The sequence below is a fragment of the Dinoponera quadriceps genome, unplaced genomic scaffold (genome assembly GCF_001313825.1).
Source record: "Dinoponera quadriceps isolate SergipeBrazil2010 unplaced genomic scaffold, ASM131382v1 scaffold591, whole genome shotgun sequence".
Classification (NCBI taxonomy): Eukaryota; Metazoa; Arthropoda; class Insecta; order Hymenoptera; family Formicidae; genus Dinoponera; species Dinoponera quadriceps.
The window spans coordinates 52,709-71,318 of NW_014554680.1; the positions used below are offsets into that span (position 1 = coordinate 52,709).

The 18,610-nt window shown below is 42.8% G+C and overlaps 1 protein-coding gene across 1 annotated transcript in view; it reads right to left on the bottom strand.

Annotated features, from left to right (window-relative positions):
• LOC106740791 (bone morphogenetic protein 4) overlaps nucleotides 1-18,610 on the bottom strand; it is a 43,913-nt gene that overhangs the window by 15,380 nt on the left and 9,923 nt on the right. The window contains exon 2 of the mRNA XM_014612173.1: nucleotides 3,256-3,370. Within this exon, the coding sequence (XP_014467659.1) occupies nucleotides 3,256-3,370 (115 nt within the window). The remainder of the gene's footprint in view (nucleotides 1-3,255; nucleotides 3,371-18,610) is intronic.

Here is an 18,610-nt window from a genome sequence, read left to right on the forward strand (position 1 = left end):
CTCAGCCTACTCGACTCGTATGCGCGCGGAGGTACCCCGAGCGAGTAAAAACGCGCGCGGGCACAGTGGTCTCTTGCGCGCGCGGCCGTCCAGATGCGTGCCGACTTTGATCTCTTTGACCTACTATTTTCAGGGCGACCGTAATTGAGCGGAGTCGCGCGCCGCCGAGCGGGATTCATTTAATCGTCACGTCTTAATTTGTTGGCGTCGTGCCGCACGGATTTCGCGAATTAAGCACGGTTAATTGTCCGGGGTAATTGAACGGCCGCGAGAGCGGACGCGTGTCCTCGTGTGAGGTAGGATATCCTCGCGTGTGTAATTCGAAGGGAGGCGCGCGCGCGCTTTGAGCAAAGCCCGAGCGAGTTGATCGATGCAGTTGCGAAAGGGAAAAGTCGAACTTGTAGGTGAAACGTCAATCGGCGACGCGCGTTGTTCCGTGTATTATTTCAATAGTGGCTGCGCGCGACAATTTTCTAGCTATCACTGACGGTTAATATACGGGGAAAATATTGTAGTAAAAATTACTACACAATTTTGTAACGCTGGAATTGTGACTGAAATTATTATGTATCGTAATCTTTAGTGATGTCTACAATGAAATACATCAATTAGAACACGCATCATGTCTACAATGAAATACATCAATTACAACACACATTATGATTTCAATATAATTCCGATATGGCTCAACATTACAAATATTTACTATATTTTCTCCGTGTAGAGCGAAATCGACTGGGCAAAATACGTTAGAAAAACATCGAGCGAGATCTGATATGGTGCTCCCATTCCCTAGATATAATGACATCGAAGATTTCCAATCAAGCGCATTATGTGCAAATATTCGTGCATCATGGCTGCTAATTATTTGATAAAGATACTTCAAAGCAGCAATCATGATGCATAAATATTCAAAAATAACGCGTCTGGTTAGAAATGTTCAATGTTTGCCGATATGATAACGAATACATTAAGATTAATATTGTATTATAAAATATTGATAATACATTCGCTATCACATCAGACCGTAACTTGTTTTATTTACAGTTTTGTGTCCTTCAATTGTATATCTCGCCAGAATCTTAACTTCTATCAAATTTATTATCTTCAATGTTACTGTGTCTAGGGAATGAGATTACTGCATTAATGGAATCTTCTGTACATGAAATATTTACCCCCGTTTACATAAATTATGGAAACGAGCCATGTACACGATACTATATCCCATCAATTCGGCCCGAAGATCGACAACCGCGAAGCGCTCTAAATTAAATGTTACATATTGTCCTCGTTCGCACGGCGACCTCTTCGATCACGAGACGTCGTTAAAGTCGACAAACCTGACACGGCAGCTTTCAGCGAGATATTAAATTCCGCTTGCGCACTTCCTCGTCCCGCCGGCGAGCGTATCGCCGTTCGCTCTTCGCGCGAATTATTCCGCCGGTGATTTTTCCTCTCTACGCAACGCTACGAGAAATTAGGTGGACGTCCAATAATAGCGCGCGTATATTTTCGCAGAATCCTTGAAGAAACACGCCTCTAGATCTCGCTTCCGGTAGCTCTTCTTTTTCCTCCTACCGCGCGACGGAGAGTATTCCCACCGAGCGTCCGTCCGTGCGTCTCCTCGTCCGATCGATCGATCGATGATGATCGTGATACATCACGAAAATCGCGCTCAATCTCTCGCGAGGGACACCTTCCGGACGCTTCGCGAGAGAGCCGCGGAAGAAAGCCGACAAAAAAATTTCTAACAGCGAGAGTTCAATGACACCGCGGATAAATATTAGCCGGTCGCGTGCGCGCCGTTCTCCTTTTTTCGCCCGCTCGCCCTCTTCCCTGGCCTCGCTCCTGCCTCTCGGCGCCGGGAAATGTTTTCCTCGGTCTTTTTCTTGCCGACCAGCGCGGAGCACTTTTTTTGTCATTGCGCATCCTTGGACGACGATCGATCTGCCGACATCGAGCCACCTCTCGCGCGAGACCGCGGGATTTCAATGCGTTCCGTGACGTATTGACAGGCACGACGGGATAACTTGCACCGTCACACACGCACGCACGCGCGCGCACACACACACACCCCTCACACTCCGTTTTCCGCATTTATTTTTGTTGGACACACTGTGGCGCGAATGTGCGCGCGAGTGCGGGGTTTTTCAATCGCCCGGCTGTTTTCACTCCGGAGGCTGGCCGATCTATCCGTAACTGCGATCTAGTCCCGTGACTCGCCACGGTTCGGGGAAACGGAAAAACGTGGGACACGATCGCGATCGATCGCGGGCGATTTTATAATTAGCATTTTCCAGCGAACGAATTGGGCACGCGGGGAGGGGGGTGGCGCGGAGAGAAACCGGCTGCGCGGAGATGACACATCTGTGAGCGCGGTTGTACGCGGTTTATGCGTAATTATATATAACTGCAACCGTCCGCCTGCACTCTATTTTCTGCATTTATTTTTCTTGGATACACTGTATCCACGAATGCGCCTGCAAGTGAGTGATTTTTCATTCGGCACGGTTATTCGCGCGCGCGCGCGCTCGCAACGATCGGACGATCTATTCGTACGGGATGCGCTTCATTCGGAGAAGCGGAAAAACGTGAAACCCGAGACAATTGTAATCAATCGGCGATTTCGTATCCTACCTCTTCCTGGTAGGACGAATCCAGAATAGTCGAGCGAAAATGAAAACGTTAAGCTACATAATAAAAGATCGTTAAAAAAAAATCGGAAAAATATATAAAGTAGAAAACTTTTATATTCGTCTCGTACATTGTGTTAAAATCGGCCCTTGTTAAAATCTTTGGGTTGAATTTTTAACATATCTGTGTATTAATTTAACATATTATGTTATCTCAATATTTTGTGTTGAGTCAATATTCAACATGTGTTAAAATAACACTTTTAAGCGTTAAAATAACGCATTTTATACTTTAGTGTTGATTAATATATTAATTTTGTGTTAATGTTTCAAATAATAATAGTAATAATTTTTTTTAATTTGTGTTATTTTTCAACCTTTACGTATTCACCTTACGTATTTACCTTATGTACTCACCTTGTGTTAAATTAACACAAAAATTTATGCGGATCATTTCGGACATGTGAAATATGTTAAATTTAATACAAAATTTTTTACTGTGTAGAAATACAATTTAACATGAACGTAACATCGCAAATTGGGTAATCCTCAGGATTTCTCCGGTAGGAGAATTCGACTTCCAGCGCGACAGTTTTTTTAGCAAAAATAGAAGTGACTCTACCTGCAGGTTCGAATACGTGGAGGCTCCGCCGCTTTCTAGACTCCTGCCCGTCGTGCGACAGCTGTTTCAGGTACTTTCTGTGCGCTCTCTCGTACTCGACCTGGCTCACGTTCGCCTGGAAACAAAACGTATAATAGTTTCCTTAAAGCCTCATCATCGAGACGGCTTAACGCTTATGTAACGTTGCGTGTATAATAGCGCAGGACAATTACAACGCACACACGCGGCGAATAAAGAGTATCTACCGGAAGCATATTCTTGCTTCTTGGAACTTTTGTAGACAGAAATTTTGCGGAACACGTCGTTAGTCCACTCGTTGAAATCTTTTCGTAAAAGATATCGTTAAAAGCGCTAACAAAATTAATAATAATTTAAATATGCAGAGTATATTTGAATTCTACCAACAAACTCAAAGGACGGATTCTATGTTAAAAAATAAGTAAAAAAAAATCTTAGTAAATATATCCGTATAAAAGTTTGATTTTTTAGATATAACCTTCAGAAGATGACAACGATAAAAGAAATATGTAGCGATAAGCGTGTTAAAAATGCTGATATAACATTATTTTTACTTGTTTTGGAAGATAATATCTATCAATTTTGAGATTTCTGAATATTAACTGAAGAATCATTCATTGTGACTTTGATATATTATCGTTAGTTTCAAATGAAATTGAAAAAACGCGCGTCTTTATTCCACGGATATCAATTGTGCATTGATAAGGAGAGCAGACACTTTGAATAATTTTTATAACAGTATGTGTCTAGTTACTATTTGTAAAACACGATTTAACAAATAAAATATATATTTTTTAGACTGCGACAATTACATCTCAGAAACTCAGACAATTATATCTCAGAAACGTTTGAAGACATATATTTACAAAAATTTTTCACTTATTTTTTTATGTAGAATCTATGCTGTGAGTGTATCGGTGGAGTTTAGATATATCCTATATATAACAATGATATATGATACATATATAAAATATAATAATATTTAATTATTTTCCTCTCAGAGAAATGGTAACTCTTTTCAATAACAAATTCAAAGAATGTTTGAAAGCCAGACCCAAGTTTCAGAGTCCAAGAATTTAGGAATTACACAACAAAATATCGTTTTTTCTTGTCGCATCTCTTTACGAGTCTCATCGCCACGATCACCATCCGAAATCTCGACTTTCCCTCCAGAGCGCGAAACACTTCGGTCTCGCCGGCTGAACTTTCGGCCCGCTTAATTGATTCTCAGCTACGTCCAGCGAGGTCGAACGCGATAATTGCTTCGCGGACGTGACATCAAAATTATCTAATTTTCTGGGGTCACGACGCCGCCGCTGACTTCTCGGTCCAGTTAAATAACGTCCTTTCTCGGCGTCTCTCTCGCCTATCTTTTTTAAGCTATTCCTCCCTTTCACTCCCCCCCCCCTCTCTCTCTCCTTTCTTTCATTCTTACTTTTCTCGCCTCGTTATTCTCGCATTCTGTATTTTCCGATTCTTTTCTATTTCTTCAACCGGCTTCCTCGAGTCCACTTTAAGAGCAGTCTAAGCTACTGTTTCACGGCTGTGCAACAACCAGTGAGCGCCCTTTTCCCTTCCCCGCTTCCACGATGAGAAAGACCAGACGAGTCGTCGACTCGTAAAATTAGCTCGTTGAGGCCGCGACCACTGAACATTCAAGCAGACGACGGATAATAGACCGCAAGAGGGTGTGAGAACTTTCGCGAGCCTCTCATCCGCAGAGTTTCCGAGTCGGGTTCTACAGTGGGAACTTTCTACCTTTCTGCCTCTCGAAATGATGATTCTTACAGAGAACTACAGTTTATCATTCTATTGTGTGTCGCTTGCGCGCTCTACAGGTTGCGATACGGCCGGTTTATGCGTAAGTCTCTCGACTAATCTCGAGATTTTCACTTCCGAGGAGCTTTCCGACCTTCGGTCTCGCAATTAAAGAAAAAAGTCGGATTTTTAAGTAGAGAATTAATATGTTCATTGAGATGTGACGCCTCAAATACGTCTTTTAGACGTTTTTACGACGTCTTAATCTAGAGATCGATTGTGTATCTCAAAACGTAGTGAAAATTATAAAAGTGAGTAAATTCACTAGGTGTTGACCAATTATTATTTTGAGACATTATATTCTTGTAAATTCACTCACTTTTGTAATTCTCACGTTTTGAGATACACAATCGACTTCCCGGTCTATTGGTGTTTTAAGGCTTAAGAGGATCCTAGAGTCGTTCTGTTTTACCAAAATTTGTTAGTATTATACTCGTTATTTAATATTAATTATTTATTAATATTAACAAATTTGCGGTAAAATAGAACAACTTCAGGATCTTCTTAAACTTTGAGAAATTGATCAATCACAGTCGAATGTGAGAAAAACAATCGACTGTGATTGGTTAATTTCTCAAGTCTTGAGGCTTAAAATTACTACTGTAAACTGGGACTGTATGTTATTCGATAAGTGGCAGTTTAGAGCAATCTATATACAACTAGACGCAGCCTGGACTAACTTTGCAACGGAGTCAGGACTCGGAACGTGGAAAAAAACCCGCGAATGCGTCCATTTTAACGTGGAATTTCCGGAACGAGATGCACCGGTCGCTGCACCAAGCGCAGAATTGCGTCGATGCAGCGGCGGCGACGGTGGCGGCCAGCAGCCGGAAGTGGCGCCGTCGAAACGAGCAGGGGACGACGCGCTCGATGAATCATCATCCGCGGAGAGACGCGCGCGACGCGACGCCTCCGCAGTCCCTTTAAAGTCACTTAACTTCTCGTCTTGAGAGGAATCGCTTAACTTCCACGGGCTGATTCCAGCTCTGCGCGCTTGGAGCGAAAACAAATTTGTGCGAATCACTCTCGCGATATACGGAGAGAGAATGCGGGCGAGAATTACGTCGTAGAACTACGCGTCCTGCGGAGTGAGTCAGAAGTCCGGGAAACGGCCTCCTCTCTCAACGACCCCAATTTTTTCAATTAAATCGCCGAAGTAATCTTTGCGAAGCGATTGGTACATCCTGTTCGATGAACGTTACCCGAGAATCAACACGGGTCGAAATGGACAGAGAGAGACAAAGAGAAAGAGAGAGAGAGAGAAGTTATCGCAGTGGGCTATAAATTCAACGTTGCATGCTAATGTTGAGACCGCCAATTCGCTACAAACTCGTCTCAAGACATTCATTACGGACGCCGTCATCGAAAGATGATGTATACGTGTAATATACAATGTACACGTGCCGCTCGTCATATCAATCGAGGTCCCTCTTCGGTAACACGTGACTCGCAGCGCAAACGAGCCACGACGATGCCCCCCTTCATCGATACGTTGTCGCACAAATTTATACACCGATATCAACGCCCACACGGGCATGTCAGACGCCACGATGATAAAAAAAAATCGACTTGCATACGCGCGTGCGAGTGACATATTGTGTCTTCGCTAGGGCGAAATCCACACGGTACGAAGTCGAATACGGCACATCGCATATCGCGCGCTAACGGTCGTTGCACAATCGCAGCGCCTCGTATCTTTTCATAAATAATAATAATAAATGAGGCAACCGGAGCCGCGCGGATTTGGGAAGAAGATATTTTTGAAATTCCTTGACTATATTCCACGTTCCATAGTACGCGTTCGAAGAACGCTCTCGAATGAAAGGGCTCTCGCGAACTTCTCGAGAAAATGACAACGTTGTTCGTAGCAATTTTTCAAGACTCATTATAAAATATTATTTTATAATTTATATTTATAGGAATCACACAAATGTGATGCATACATTAAAAAATGTTGTGCTTGAGGTACATTTCACATGTCTCAAATGGCCCATATAAATGTTTGTATTAATTTTGCACAAGATGAATATGTTGAAAAATAACACAAATATTAAATTAATACAAAATTAAAATATAAAATGTGTTATTTTAACATTTACACGGAAGGAGAATTAGTCTTAATGATGGATATTTTCATATATAAGCAAAAATATTATAATCTTCTTAAAAAATTGTTAGTCTTGATTTGATTGAATTTCCATTGATGCAAATATTACCTGCACTCAATTCAAAAAATCTTCTAAGAATATTATAATATTTTTGCTTATATATATATAAGGTTATCTATCATCAATTTAAGAGTATTTATTTTCTGTGTACAAGTGTTATTTTAACACTTACATATGTTGAATGTCGGTCTAACACAAAATATTGAGATGACATAAACACAATATGTTAAGTTAACACACGGATATATTAAAAGTTCAACAGAAAAATATGAATAAGAAACAATTTTAACACAAATACAAAATGTTTTCCACTGTATATATATTTTCTTACTTTTACATCTCATTTTGTTAAATCTTCGTGAGTGACATAAATTTTGGGACGACACGAGTTGTTAGAAATTCTGCATTTTCCACTATATGCATCGCGCATGCTCTTCGTGTTTCCAAATTTTAATTGCGAATGCTGCGGTAAGAAAAGTCTTGCGGCGGAAGGAAGTGTAACCTCAATGTCCGTCTTTACGCAAAAGCCTTTAAGCACTTATCCGGCGCGTGCCGGAATTATTAGATTGCGGACATCTGCATGTTTACACTATAATAAGTAACGCGATAACATTTACTGGCCGGCGGTCCACCGACGTTGTGCAACGTTACCAGCGCCACTTCTCATTTATGCAACTGCATCGTGACATACGCATCTGCAACGTGACAGAAGGCATCGGAGAGGAACGTCGCGCTTATATTCGCGTGTAAGCTGTCTTTCTCAATCGCCTTTTTTTGGCGAAAAATGCGAGGATGGTCTTAGGGATATCCCAGCTTGCAAGCAACCCAAGATATCGAAAGATCATCAGGGCATTCTCACGCTTCGAGTAACTGTTGCGTAAAGGCGTGTGTGTAATCGATTACATTTCTTACATCATATACGACACTTGGCACAGAACAATTACTCTATTCGCCGTTTGGCCTTTTGCAATATTTCGTTTACCTGAAAGCAGAACTCCCTGATACATGCCTTTTTTAAACGGACGTTGGAGATACGAGGAAAATCTGAGCGGAAAAACGTTGCATAAAATAACTGGAAAAACATAGTCACGTTGAGACACACGCTCCTCGATAATATTCCGCGGATATTTGCATATATCTCAGTGACATTCCGGGCGTGCACATACATATCGCGTCGTTTAACGAGCGAGCGAACGATCGATCGGTCCGTTGATCCCTCTCAAAGTCACGCTCTCAAAGTCAAGCCCGACGTTCGAGGATCCTCGAGGAAGGTGTATATTCGCCGGGTGTCCTTGGGAACGCGTGGAGTTCGCGCGCCATGAACGTGGGATGCTGGTGCACACATTGTGCAATATCGAGTGCACGCGCGCGCGGCAGGAGGAGAAGCGCGGCGAGACTCAACGTCCGATTTATTTGTTTTGCTCTCGCGAGCGTTTGCAAAATACGCGAATCTCTCTCTCTCTCTTGCGGCTCGTCGCACGACGACGGGCAGGACGAGGCACAGGAGCGCGGACAGGTCTGAATTTTGTGCAACAAGTATCCCGGATGTCTTCAATTGGCCCTCCTGATTGCGCGCGGCCAATGACAGATATCCGGATCTACGGCCGGTAATGATGTTTCAGAGGCGCGCCGAACGTCTCTCGGTAGAGAGTGGGATAATCGCAATGAGTCGCGGCACCGGCCACTTCACGATAGAAAACCATCCCAGGCTATTTATACTGTTAATGAGGACGATCGTAAAGCGCCGGTCGCGCGCTGAAACACTTTCTTTCAGTAGGAAGGAGCGCCGCCGGAGGACTTCTGGAGCGTTGTCTAGATAATCGTGTCTAATTCGTCCGGCCGTCGTGCGATCACCATCGCGCGTAATTTCAACGTGTATCTATAGAGTTTTACCGAGAAATAAAATCTAGAGAAGAGGGAGAGAGAGAGAGAGAGAAAAGAGGCTCGGACATACAAACGGAGTCGAGGCTCGTCTTAATCAGCGTCGACTGGAGATTTTATTTACGATTACCACGAGTAATAACAATTACGTCAAGGATTCCATCCGTCCCGTATCTTTATCCTTATCTACCGTCAGTACTCAATCATTCATCGTGAGTCTTTCCTTCAGGGGCCGGCGGCGTTTGAAAGCTCTTGAGAAGTTTTCACGCAGCCTCAGTATATATTTTTACGGCAAGGCGCGATGTACGCAACGCGTAATACTTCACCATTCTTTTTTTTCCCCCTATTCCTGTCTTATTCGTCGGCGAGGAGGAACGCGCCTTGGGAATAAGCGCGCGAAGGTAAAGTGCCGGCGGCATTCCGGCCGGGTCGGATCCAACGCGTACGGATTGATGCGTCGGCGATGTCGTCGGAGATCAAAACTACTACCACTGAGAAACCCATTTGGTTGAATCAACTAAATTCTTGTTTGACTATGGGCAAACAAATTTTTGGATTATGCTTTCTTTCATCAACCTTTGAATGTAAAATATATAAATTTCTCCATCTTTGAAACATTTCAACAAAGTGATATAATTCTTCACCAACTATCCTACATTTATAATTTTTTTAAGTAGTTCCCAATCGAAAAGGAAGCGATCGGTGGAAATTTCCAATAAGTTGTGAGGAAGCTGATTATGAGCAGTGCGTTCATCAATTAAAAGTTGTATGAGCAAAATGATTTTTATTAACAACTATTACATATAATAAAGTAATATAATATTGCACAAAACAAAATATAATCTTTCACCTAAAATTAATATATCGACTATGATGTTCAAACACATTGCAGGCGAAATAAAAATTAAAATAATTTTCTACGTTCATTTATTAATTTCTTAAGCCTTAGGATTAAGTTTTATATAATTTTATAGGCTATCTAAATTCACAAGATTTTTGCTCTTCACAAGAAAGATTTCACCACTTTTCAGAATAAAAATGTTCACTAAATCTAATCTGAAATTTCACCAGGGTTGGTAATTCTGCGTCAGGCGCATTCCGAGAGGCTTCTATCCACGGCTACGAAGGACCCCGCCGTGGCGCGCGTTCTCGAAAGCCGCTTTCTCTTAAAATTTAAGCCAATCATAAATCTCGTTAGCGTCGATTCAAACCGTGCGATCGGTCGTGTTGTCGCGGCGGCTCGCCTTTGAATCATTTCTTGGCTTCACCGGGTTTTCTTTTCCTGGCGGTGGCGAGCTCAAGAACGGGCTCGGGCGTCGAGCTAACAAACGCCCGTACCCGGGACTTTACCGTCGAAATAACGCGCGTTTTGTGAGGCAGTCAGTCAGTTAAGTCATTGACACTTAACGCCCGAAACGTGAGAAGTTCCGACGCCTCAGCTCGTAATTCGAAGTTCGATAATATCACATCCGTTTACTCATCCTCCTTCCTCTTTTCTAGCTATCTTCATCATTTTAAATATTGCGGTACTGATCTCTCCGAGCAGTATACAGTTAAACAAAGTATTACATATAGAACTTTTTACTGAAATATAAATCCTTAATCTCGAATGCAATATAATAATACAGATTTATACGAGTGAATGAATAATTTTATTAGTTACGCGGTATCCACTTTATTTGCAAAGAAGAAACTAATACCGGGTGGTCTTGGAAACTATGTGACTCTAATCGGAAAGCTTTGGCTCTGTTTAAGAAGAGATTCGCGTTGGAGACAGCAACTCGGACAGTCGATAATGGATTCATTTGTCGCGGGTTTATCGCGAGAGACATCGCAATAAAATGTGGCGTAAAATACCCTCACAATGTGTACCGAGAAATCGGGCTGTAAATAATGCTTTGGAACCGTTAAGTGTCTGTTCCATTCGTCCGTAAAGCGTGGAAATTTATTCGTCGAGGCCTCGTTTATCGGAACGATTTCAAGCCGAACGCCGACGAACGGATCTCACGCGACGGAAATATGTGTTTTCCACAGAATGAGAGAGAGAGAGAGAAATTCGTAGATTTCCGATTTTATAGATCCTTGGATTCATAGATTGTAATCGAGATCAAGGAATACGACGAGAGAGGCGGCTATTAGCGCCTCTCTTCCTCTTTATCTCACGTGAATCACCTTGGTCGACTTTACAGTTACGTAAAAATCGTATCGGATTATCTTACCGAATCCTCCGGATCGTATCTTCCGGATTATTCCGGATAAACGGCGCTCCACCGTGCGTGACAGATTTCGCAACTTTTTCGGCGGCAATCCCTCGTGACGACGTGATATCGTGTACTTTATTGAATACGAGGTCTGGCAAGACGAGAGTCATCGACTCGGCTCGGAAAGTATACGGTCACATAGTTAATTTAAAGGTCCGGAGGCACAGCAATTGCCCAAGTGCTTCCGATAAGTACGTCGGAATGTCGCCGAATTATCGCCGCACTAATCCCATAAATATCCGGCTCGTTCACAAACATGCCACGCTTTATCTTTCGATATTTATGCGTTGCGCGAGCGCACAACGTGAAGCGTGGCGAGCTTCTCGAGCAGACGAACTTCAACGACTTCACATGTCGACACGATGTCATCACCGACATGTGGGTTATGACAATGCGAAGTTATCGACTCTCCCGCGAGAAACGAAACTCGTCGGGCAACAGGTTCGCGTCAGCCTCGTTAAATTTACGGTATTTTTTTTCTCTCCTTTTCGGCCTTGTCAAATTTATTTGACGCGCCGTCACTCTCGCATATTTCGATATTTAATGTGTTACGTCAGGTCTAAATATCACTAATTCCCTTATTCTTTCATTAAATGTCAAGTTCCACTAAAAATAACACTTGTTAGTCTTCACGTGCTACGTGTCGCCATGGGTATTACCCGGTCACGTACACATACGCATCAACAACGTTCTAAAATTAAACACATTTTTCTTCATCAACGTTGTATTATACGTTCATGAATTTCTACAAAGTACGAGAGTACGCACGGAGATCAGTCACGGTCTATGCGATGCGGCGTGTTACGCAATACGAGCGGTAACAAAGACACGGGAAAATTATGATAAACGATGCAACAACGCCGCGGAGAGGTTTAACTAACGACTAACGCGATCGACTGGTTTACTTGTCCGACCGCCGTGAAAAGAAGAAGAAGAAATCGCGAGACAATCCGCGGAGGAGATTAGCGTTCCCACGATTTAATCGTCTTACTAATTTGCCGCCAGCCCTGCGCGCGCACTCGCTTTAATCGCGTCAAGGATCCCCCGGCCGGATTTGCCTCGTGACTTCGTCGCCTCGTGGCGATATTGCTTCGTTCAGAAGTAAACATCGTAAACTTCCTCTTTTAATCCAAGCATCGGCGGGCTGTAAGCCGCGGCATTTAAAACCGTATCCCAAATATTTTCGCGGCTTTGACACGCGTGTTCGACCGCTATTAATTAGTCACGACGGTTCTTCGCGCTGCTCGTCACCTCCGAAACGAAGGAACAAATGTTCGTTAAACAATATTCAAACGCCGGCGCGATTCGTTCTTCCAATAACGACATTGAGTCCGCTTTCGGCGCTGATCCGCGATTGATCGATCCTCTTCCTTCACAAGCAGGCGGGATCGATCGATTTCGAGTTAATCGAAATTTCTCCGCCGCGCCTTCGGACAGGTTCTCTCGCGGGCTCAACGCTGACGGCGATGACGAAGTAACGACCGGCCGGGCGCTCAGGTGGTCCGCGACCAAGATCCGGCATTCGGTCACGCGCCGTATCCGGAACCCCGTCCAATCGTCGTGCCTCGCTGGATCTCACAAGGCGAGCCGCGCTGGAATTTCCCAGCGACATTCGCCGAGAGCGAGTCTCGCTCCCCCTCCTTCCCCCGTGTAACTGAATCACTCTATTACATCCATCAGGAGCGAAACCCTACTCATCGTCGTACTCACTTTCGAATATCGGCCCGCGCGATATTTTGCGAGACGGGAGAGACATTGTGACGCGGTCGAATGTAAACCGGAATTTTATAATAGGCACCGAATTTTCGGAGAAAGCGACGCGGCCTCCGATAAATTCGCCACTCACACGCCTGTACCTCGCGATCGTTATTTATGCTTGTCAACCGACAACAAGCAGGGAAAAATATCGCGCGGCGTCGCACGCAACATGTTATTACGAAAATTCCCGAGCATGAGTGATTGGCGAGGAATATAATTTAGAAATGATGATAATTGAACGAGTCGAGAACGCGATCGCGCGCGAAGGTTCCCCGAAGGAGGAGGTGTCTAACAGCTCACATTGTTGCGAGAAAAATATATCGATGCCACGGAAAAACTTCGGAGGAGGATAACACAGAGAGAGAGAGAGAGAGAGAAGGAGGGAGAGAGATTAATGACACAACAGCCGATTAAAGGAACAAATGAGATGTTCGAAGGAATCGAGAGATTAACGATATACGAAAATTTCCATATTGATCGAGCTAGCGAACGACGCGCTGAAAAATTGCGCGAGGGGTGAGACACGAGGGCTCGCTTAATTAAATTGTATCGAAATTGGAGTAGCCTCAACGCGAAGTGTCATTCCGCGGAGCGATCATAAATCTCGCCATTCATCAATTCCCGACAAGCGAGTGCTAGTGAAACTCTCGTGATACGTAGACGCGATATATCCTCGATAAGCGGGATACAAAACAAATTAATCGCACCGTTCGAGAGAACGTCGTAGGAATGTAAATTCGCTTCTTACTCGGCTCGACGAGATCAAATTTGAGGTTGGCAGATGAATAATCATCGAGAATACGCGCGATCACGCATGCCCGTTTAAGGCTGCACCGCTGTGGCGGCGGCTCATTTGCTAAAATCCACGCCCGACTAATAATAATATCGGCGCCGATTTTTTCGACGATGCTACCTTCCTGACGTCACTCGTAAACACGGTAGCAAGAGAGATCCTCGCGCAGGAACTTTCAAACACACGCGCGGTTACATGCTCTGCCGACACGCGCGCCAGCCGATTTATTGCGACACAGCCCTGCGTTAGTTAGTTAAATATACGTGACAACCCGCTATTTTTAGAGATACCTTCACGGAATTATATATACGACGCGTCGAACTATCTCAGAACAACGTCGGGGATTGCGTCAACGCAGGGGATTGCCCCGGTGTGAAGTACAGAAGAAGAAGCAAAAGAAGAAGGAAAGGAGGTAGAAAAGAAAAGAAAAAAAGGAGAGTTACGGCTCATGATTGCGACATGCCGCGGTTGACACACCGATTACCAGGCAAAAGTCGCCAAGTGTTTCGCACCTTGTACAGTTTTGTAGCCGCCTATCGGCGTCGCTTCATGGTGCGATCACATTTCGGCCCGCACGCGAACCGAGGAAGAGAGCGCCTTCTTTCCCGATTTAGCGGATGGAGGAGGTTCTCACAGAGACTGTCACACGTCGACAGCATCATCAGCGTGAAAATGTTAAAACGTCGGTGACGTTGAGTAACATGGTAATATTTAAAGGTTAAGTCTTTCGCAGAATTCACTATGTAACCGTTGAGAACGGACGAACGGATCCTGAATTATTGTAATCCTTGATAGTCTAGTGACGGATCTTGTAATTCTTGATAATGTCACGTGCGACACTCATAATTTCCCGGGATATGGGTATCACAATGTTTAACAACGTCGAGCTTATTTGCATTGAAATCTTTTCCACGCAATGTGACCTTTCGTCATCCTATCCTAGCGCGTCTCTGGTAGAAATTTCATGCATTTTTCGAATATTTGCTCGATAGTTTATTAACTTCTGTCTAGTGACTAAGGAGTAAAACTACTTGGGGTCCCCCATCAAGATTAATCAAGATGTAACGCTTTTCCAACAGATACTGCGCATAAAAAATGCAAAATCCATTTACTGAACGAGAACAGAACAATAAATGGATAAAAAACTATTCAATTAATTAATAAGCAAGCCTGCTGCTCATAAAATGGGCAGTTTTGTTCTAGAAGTATTCTTGAATAAAACTGTATCAATTTCTTATCCACTTCCTACGCAATATTTTTACAACTAATGAAATAATGGGAATGCATTAATACTAGATAGTAACTGCATAATTATCTAGGAAAACTGCATACATTCTTACCAAGGATCGTTTGATTTTTTCGATCAATTACATCGATCAACAAATTTTGTATTATAAATTGCATTCATTGTAAATTTTTATTTTTTTCTGTTTATGTTAATGTCTGTTGAAACAGAAAATAGTCTGTAAAAAATTATTTAGTTATAATTCAAGAAATATAGGCTAAGTTTTTATTTCTTGTTAACCCTTTCGCGGCGGAGTGCTCTGGAAAGAGTTGCGCTCTAAGCAGCCGATGCCAGATCGACCGCGCGGACCAAATACGCGAGTCGTTCCGAACGCAGTGTGTATATAATATTTGACTATGTAAAAAAAAGCTTTGCACAAGAAGCGTATGCTGCTAGCACGTCAAAAACAACTTAATAGACATTAATGGCAGTTGTTGATAACAAACGAACAGCGCCTTCGTACGAAAAGAGCGGCTCCGGATGGGCGCCATCTGGCGCTGTTCGTTCACCGCGGGTAAATTTGCCTGAGCGCCGAACGGCGCTGTTCGCTGAGAATGAGCATCTATAGCTGAGCGCCTAAAGGCGCTGTTCGCCGCGAAAGGGTTAATTGATGGCATGAAGTATGAAAATAACTACATTAAAGTTCAAAAAATTGATGCACACTGAAACGTGAGAATTTCGTAAATATGTTTCATATACTTCAATGTGCGTATAAATTTCTTAAACTAGTGCAGCCAGTTCAGCTAAAAATAACGGGACAAAAGAACGTTACAATAAAAGAACAGAAATAGTCTATTTTCGTACAGGAAGTTAAAATATATGTTTTCACGAAGTCTTACAAGACTGCTACGTATCATTTCGAAGTAAAAAATTAGCTTTAAAAGAGACGATTTTAAAGACATACCCTTTTCTTCATATCACGGAAATACCTCAAATATTATCGAATTTTCTTTTGATTGTTGTTTATTATGTGATGGAAACTAGAGTTAAGTTTTGATTTTAATTGTTATATTTGTAATTAACGTCACAAAATTAACTAAAATTGACGGTTTAGATCAAGAGTTGATCGGTATGTTATCGTGTCCGAATAAAGAGCGACTATTTTTTGACAGTTAAGACCCGCGTCTTCCGGATTAGAAATCTTCGTTGGATTATTATTGCCAGCCAGATAGATTATTCGCCACTGAAACATGCGACGTCCAACTGCGGCATCATCCTGTACAAATGTGGTATCCTGTATGATAATGAGACCCTCCTTAGACATACCTAATGTGCTTCCTGATCGCCGTTCCGACGATCGTTAGCGATCATTAACGATATTAATGATATGATTGATGCTCACGATGTTGGTTTCTAATATCCAAAATTGAAAAGTCACTTCCTTTTCGTCCCAGAGTAATCATCTCCAAACACTAGTTATGAGATTTCTCTACACATCTCTACATTAATCCAGAGAGTAAAGGCCTGTCTACACGGGTCGCCACACAGTTCGCAAACGATAATAGGAAAATGACAGCTGTCTTTTATTTTTCTCCGATTAGCCCACGCTTATGTTATAACTGTGCTATCCAGTGTTATAACAATATTTCATATACAATGAAATAAATTTTTCTTTTATTAAAAATCAAACATTATTTTCTTTCTATAATATTGTTTTTCCTATCGAATAATATGGTTTACCGTAGTGAAAGAACAACATTTTCATTCAAACAAAATAATATATGATATATTAAATTATGTTATTTACGTTAAACAACCCAAGTCAAACAAAGGTACATACTAAATTCAGAGAAGACTTTTTCTTCGCGTTAGATGGAAGCTGATAATAGCAATAGTCACATTTTTTGAGTAGTAACGGGATAAAAGTAGAGTATAGAATTGCACAAAATGCGGAAGGAAGAATAAATGGAAGAAAACGCGTACAAACCGCGTGCAAGGCCTAACACGTTGCTGTCAGGATTAAATTCGACTGCACCTTGCGACACCGTGTCTGAGCGGCGGTATCGCGATGCGCTTCTTGCCCGTGAGTCGTCCGGCGGTCGAGAAAAAAGAAACCGCGCGGAGGAGAGTTCATCTCGAGCCGCGCAATTTCACAGATGCCTCAGCCGACTGTGCGATCTTCCCGGCGGCTTTCACGTTTCACAATGGGAAGACGAGAGCTGCGAGAAGGCACGTCGGCGTCGTGTCGCGCGGAACTGGTTGTGGCCGTGTATTAAATATCACCGTGGCATTGCCACGCACGCACGCACACTGTATGCACGCGAGAATGCGTGTATACGCCAGTCGCACGTGGACGTTCGCGTCGTCGCCGCCGCCGCCGCGCTTATTACGCGAGGAGCAACAGCGCGACCCGGCACGCACGTGGTCGTGCATGCGTAAGCGAAAGTGGGGCAAGACGGACCACCCACGCGTGTGTCCTAACGCCGCGATGAATATACTCGCCGCCGGCCGGCGCGCCAGTTTGTTTTCCGAATTTCTCCAACACTTTGTTGCCGCGAAAAAGCGCGACTGTGTCTAATCTGGATGCTCCTAATAATATGTTTGGAGTAAGAGCTGCGCTACGCGATTAATTCCCGATCGGAGCGCCGTTATCTACAATGTTGCAGCGTCCGATGTGTCCTCAATAGAGTTCGTTCGATGCACTGTGAGAGAATATCTTTATTATTTTTCAACTCTGAACGTCCAAATGTCTCGAGTAATTATGTCAGATGAATTTGTAAAAATTGCCCTTGATTTAATGGTGATAACAATTCTTGTAACAAATAATTGTCATTACGTAAGTGCATTATGCGGATTGTAAGGTTGCCGTATCCTTCAATTAAACAACGACCATTACTTTTTCTTAAATCGCATTTTGTAAAATCATTTGAGAATATTGTCCGAAAACACTCTTTTTCTTATGATAAGTTTAGTTTAAACCCAAATAATTTTCTTTACTTGATATCATAAATATCGTATTCGAACTATGCATTTTCAGTTCTCACATTACAAGCTCAAAAATATTAATTAAAATGAAAATGACAAGGCGACAAAGTCGAGCGTACCGGAATGTAGTGAATTAAAGACTTGAAAATAAGTGTGGTTAGCTAGGATCAAATACAAATTTTATAGTGAATTCGGTCGACTTGCACTGAACCCGTGTTGCACTAAATTGTACAAGCGCAGCACTAGAGGCTTGGTCGACTTTCTCAGTGCAACGTGAACTTCATGCAACATTACTACCACCGTTCAGCATTCCACTGATAGCAAGCAAACGGTACAAAATAAAAACCGATATATGAGTATAATTTTCAAAAAATTAATATTAGATGAGAACAATGAAATAATAAAGGACAGAATTCGTATTTTAAAATTCGTATATTTAAAATGTATA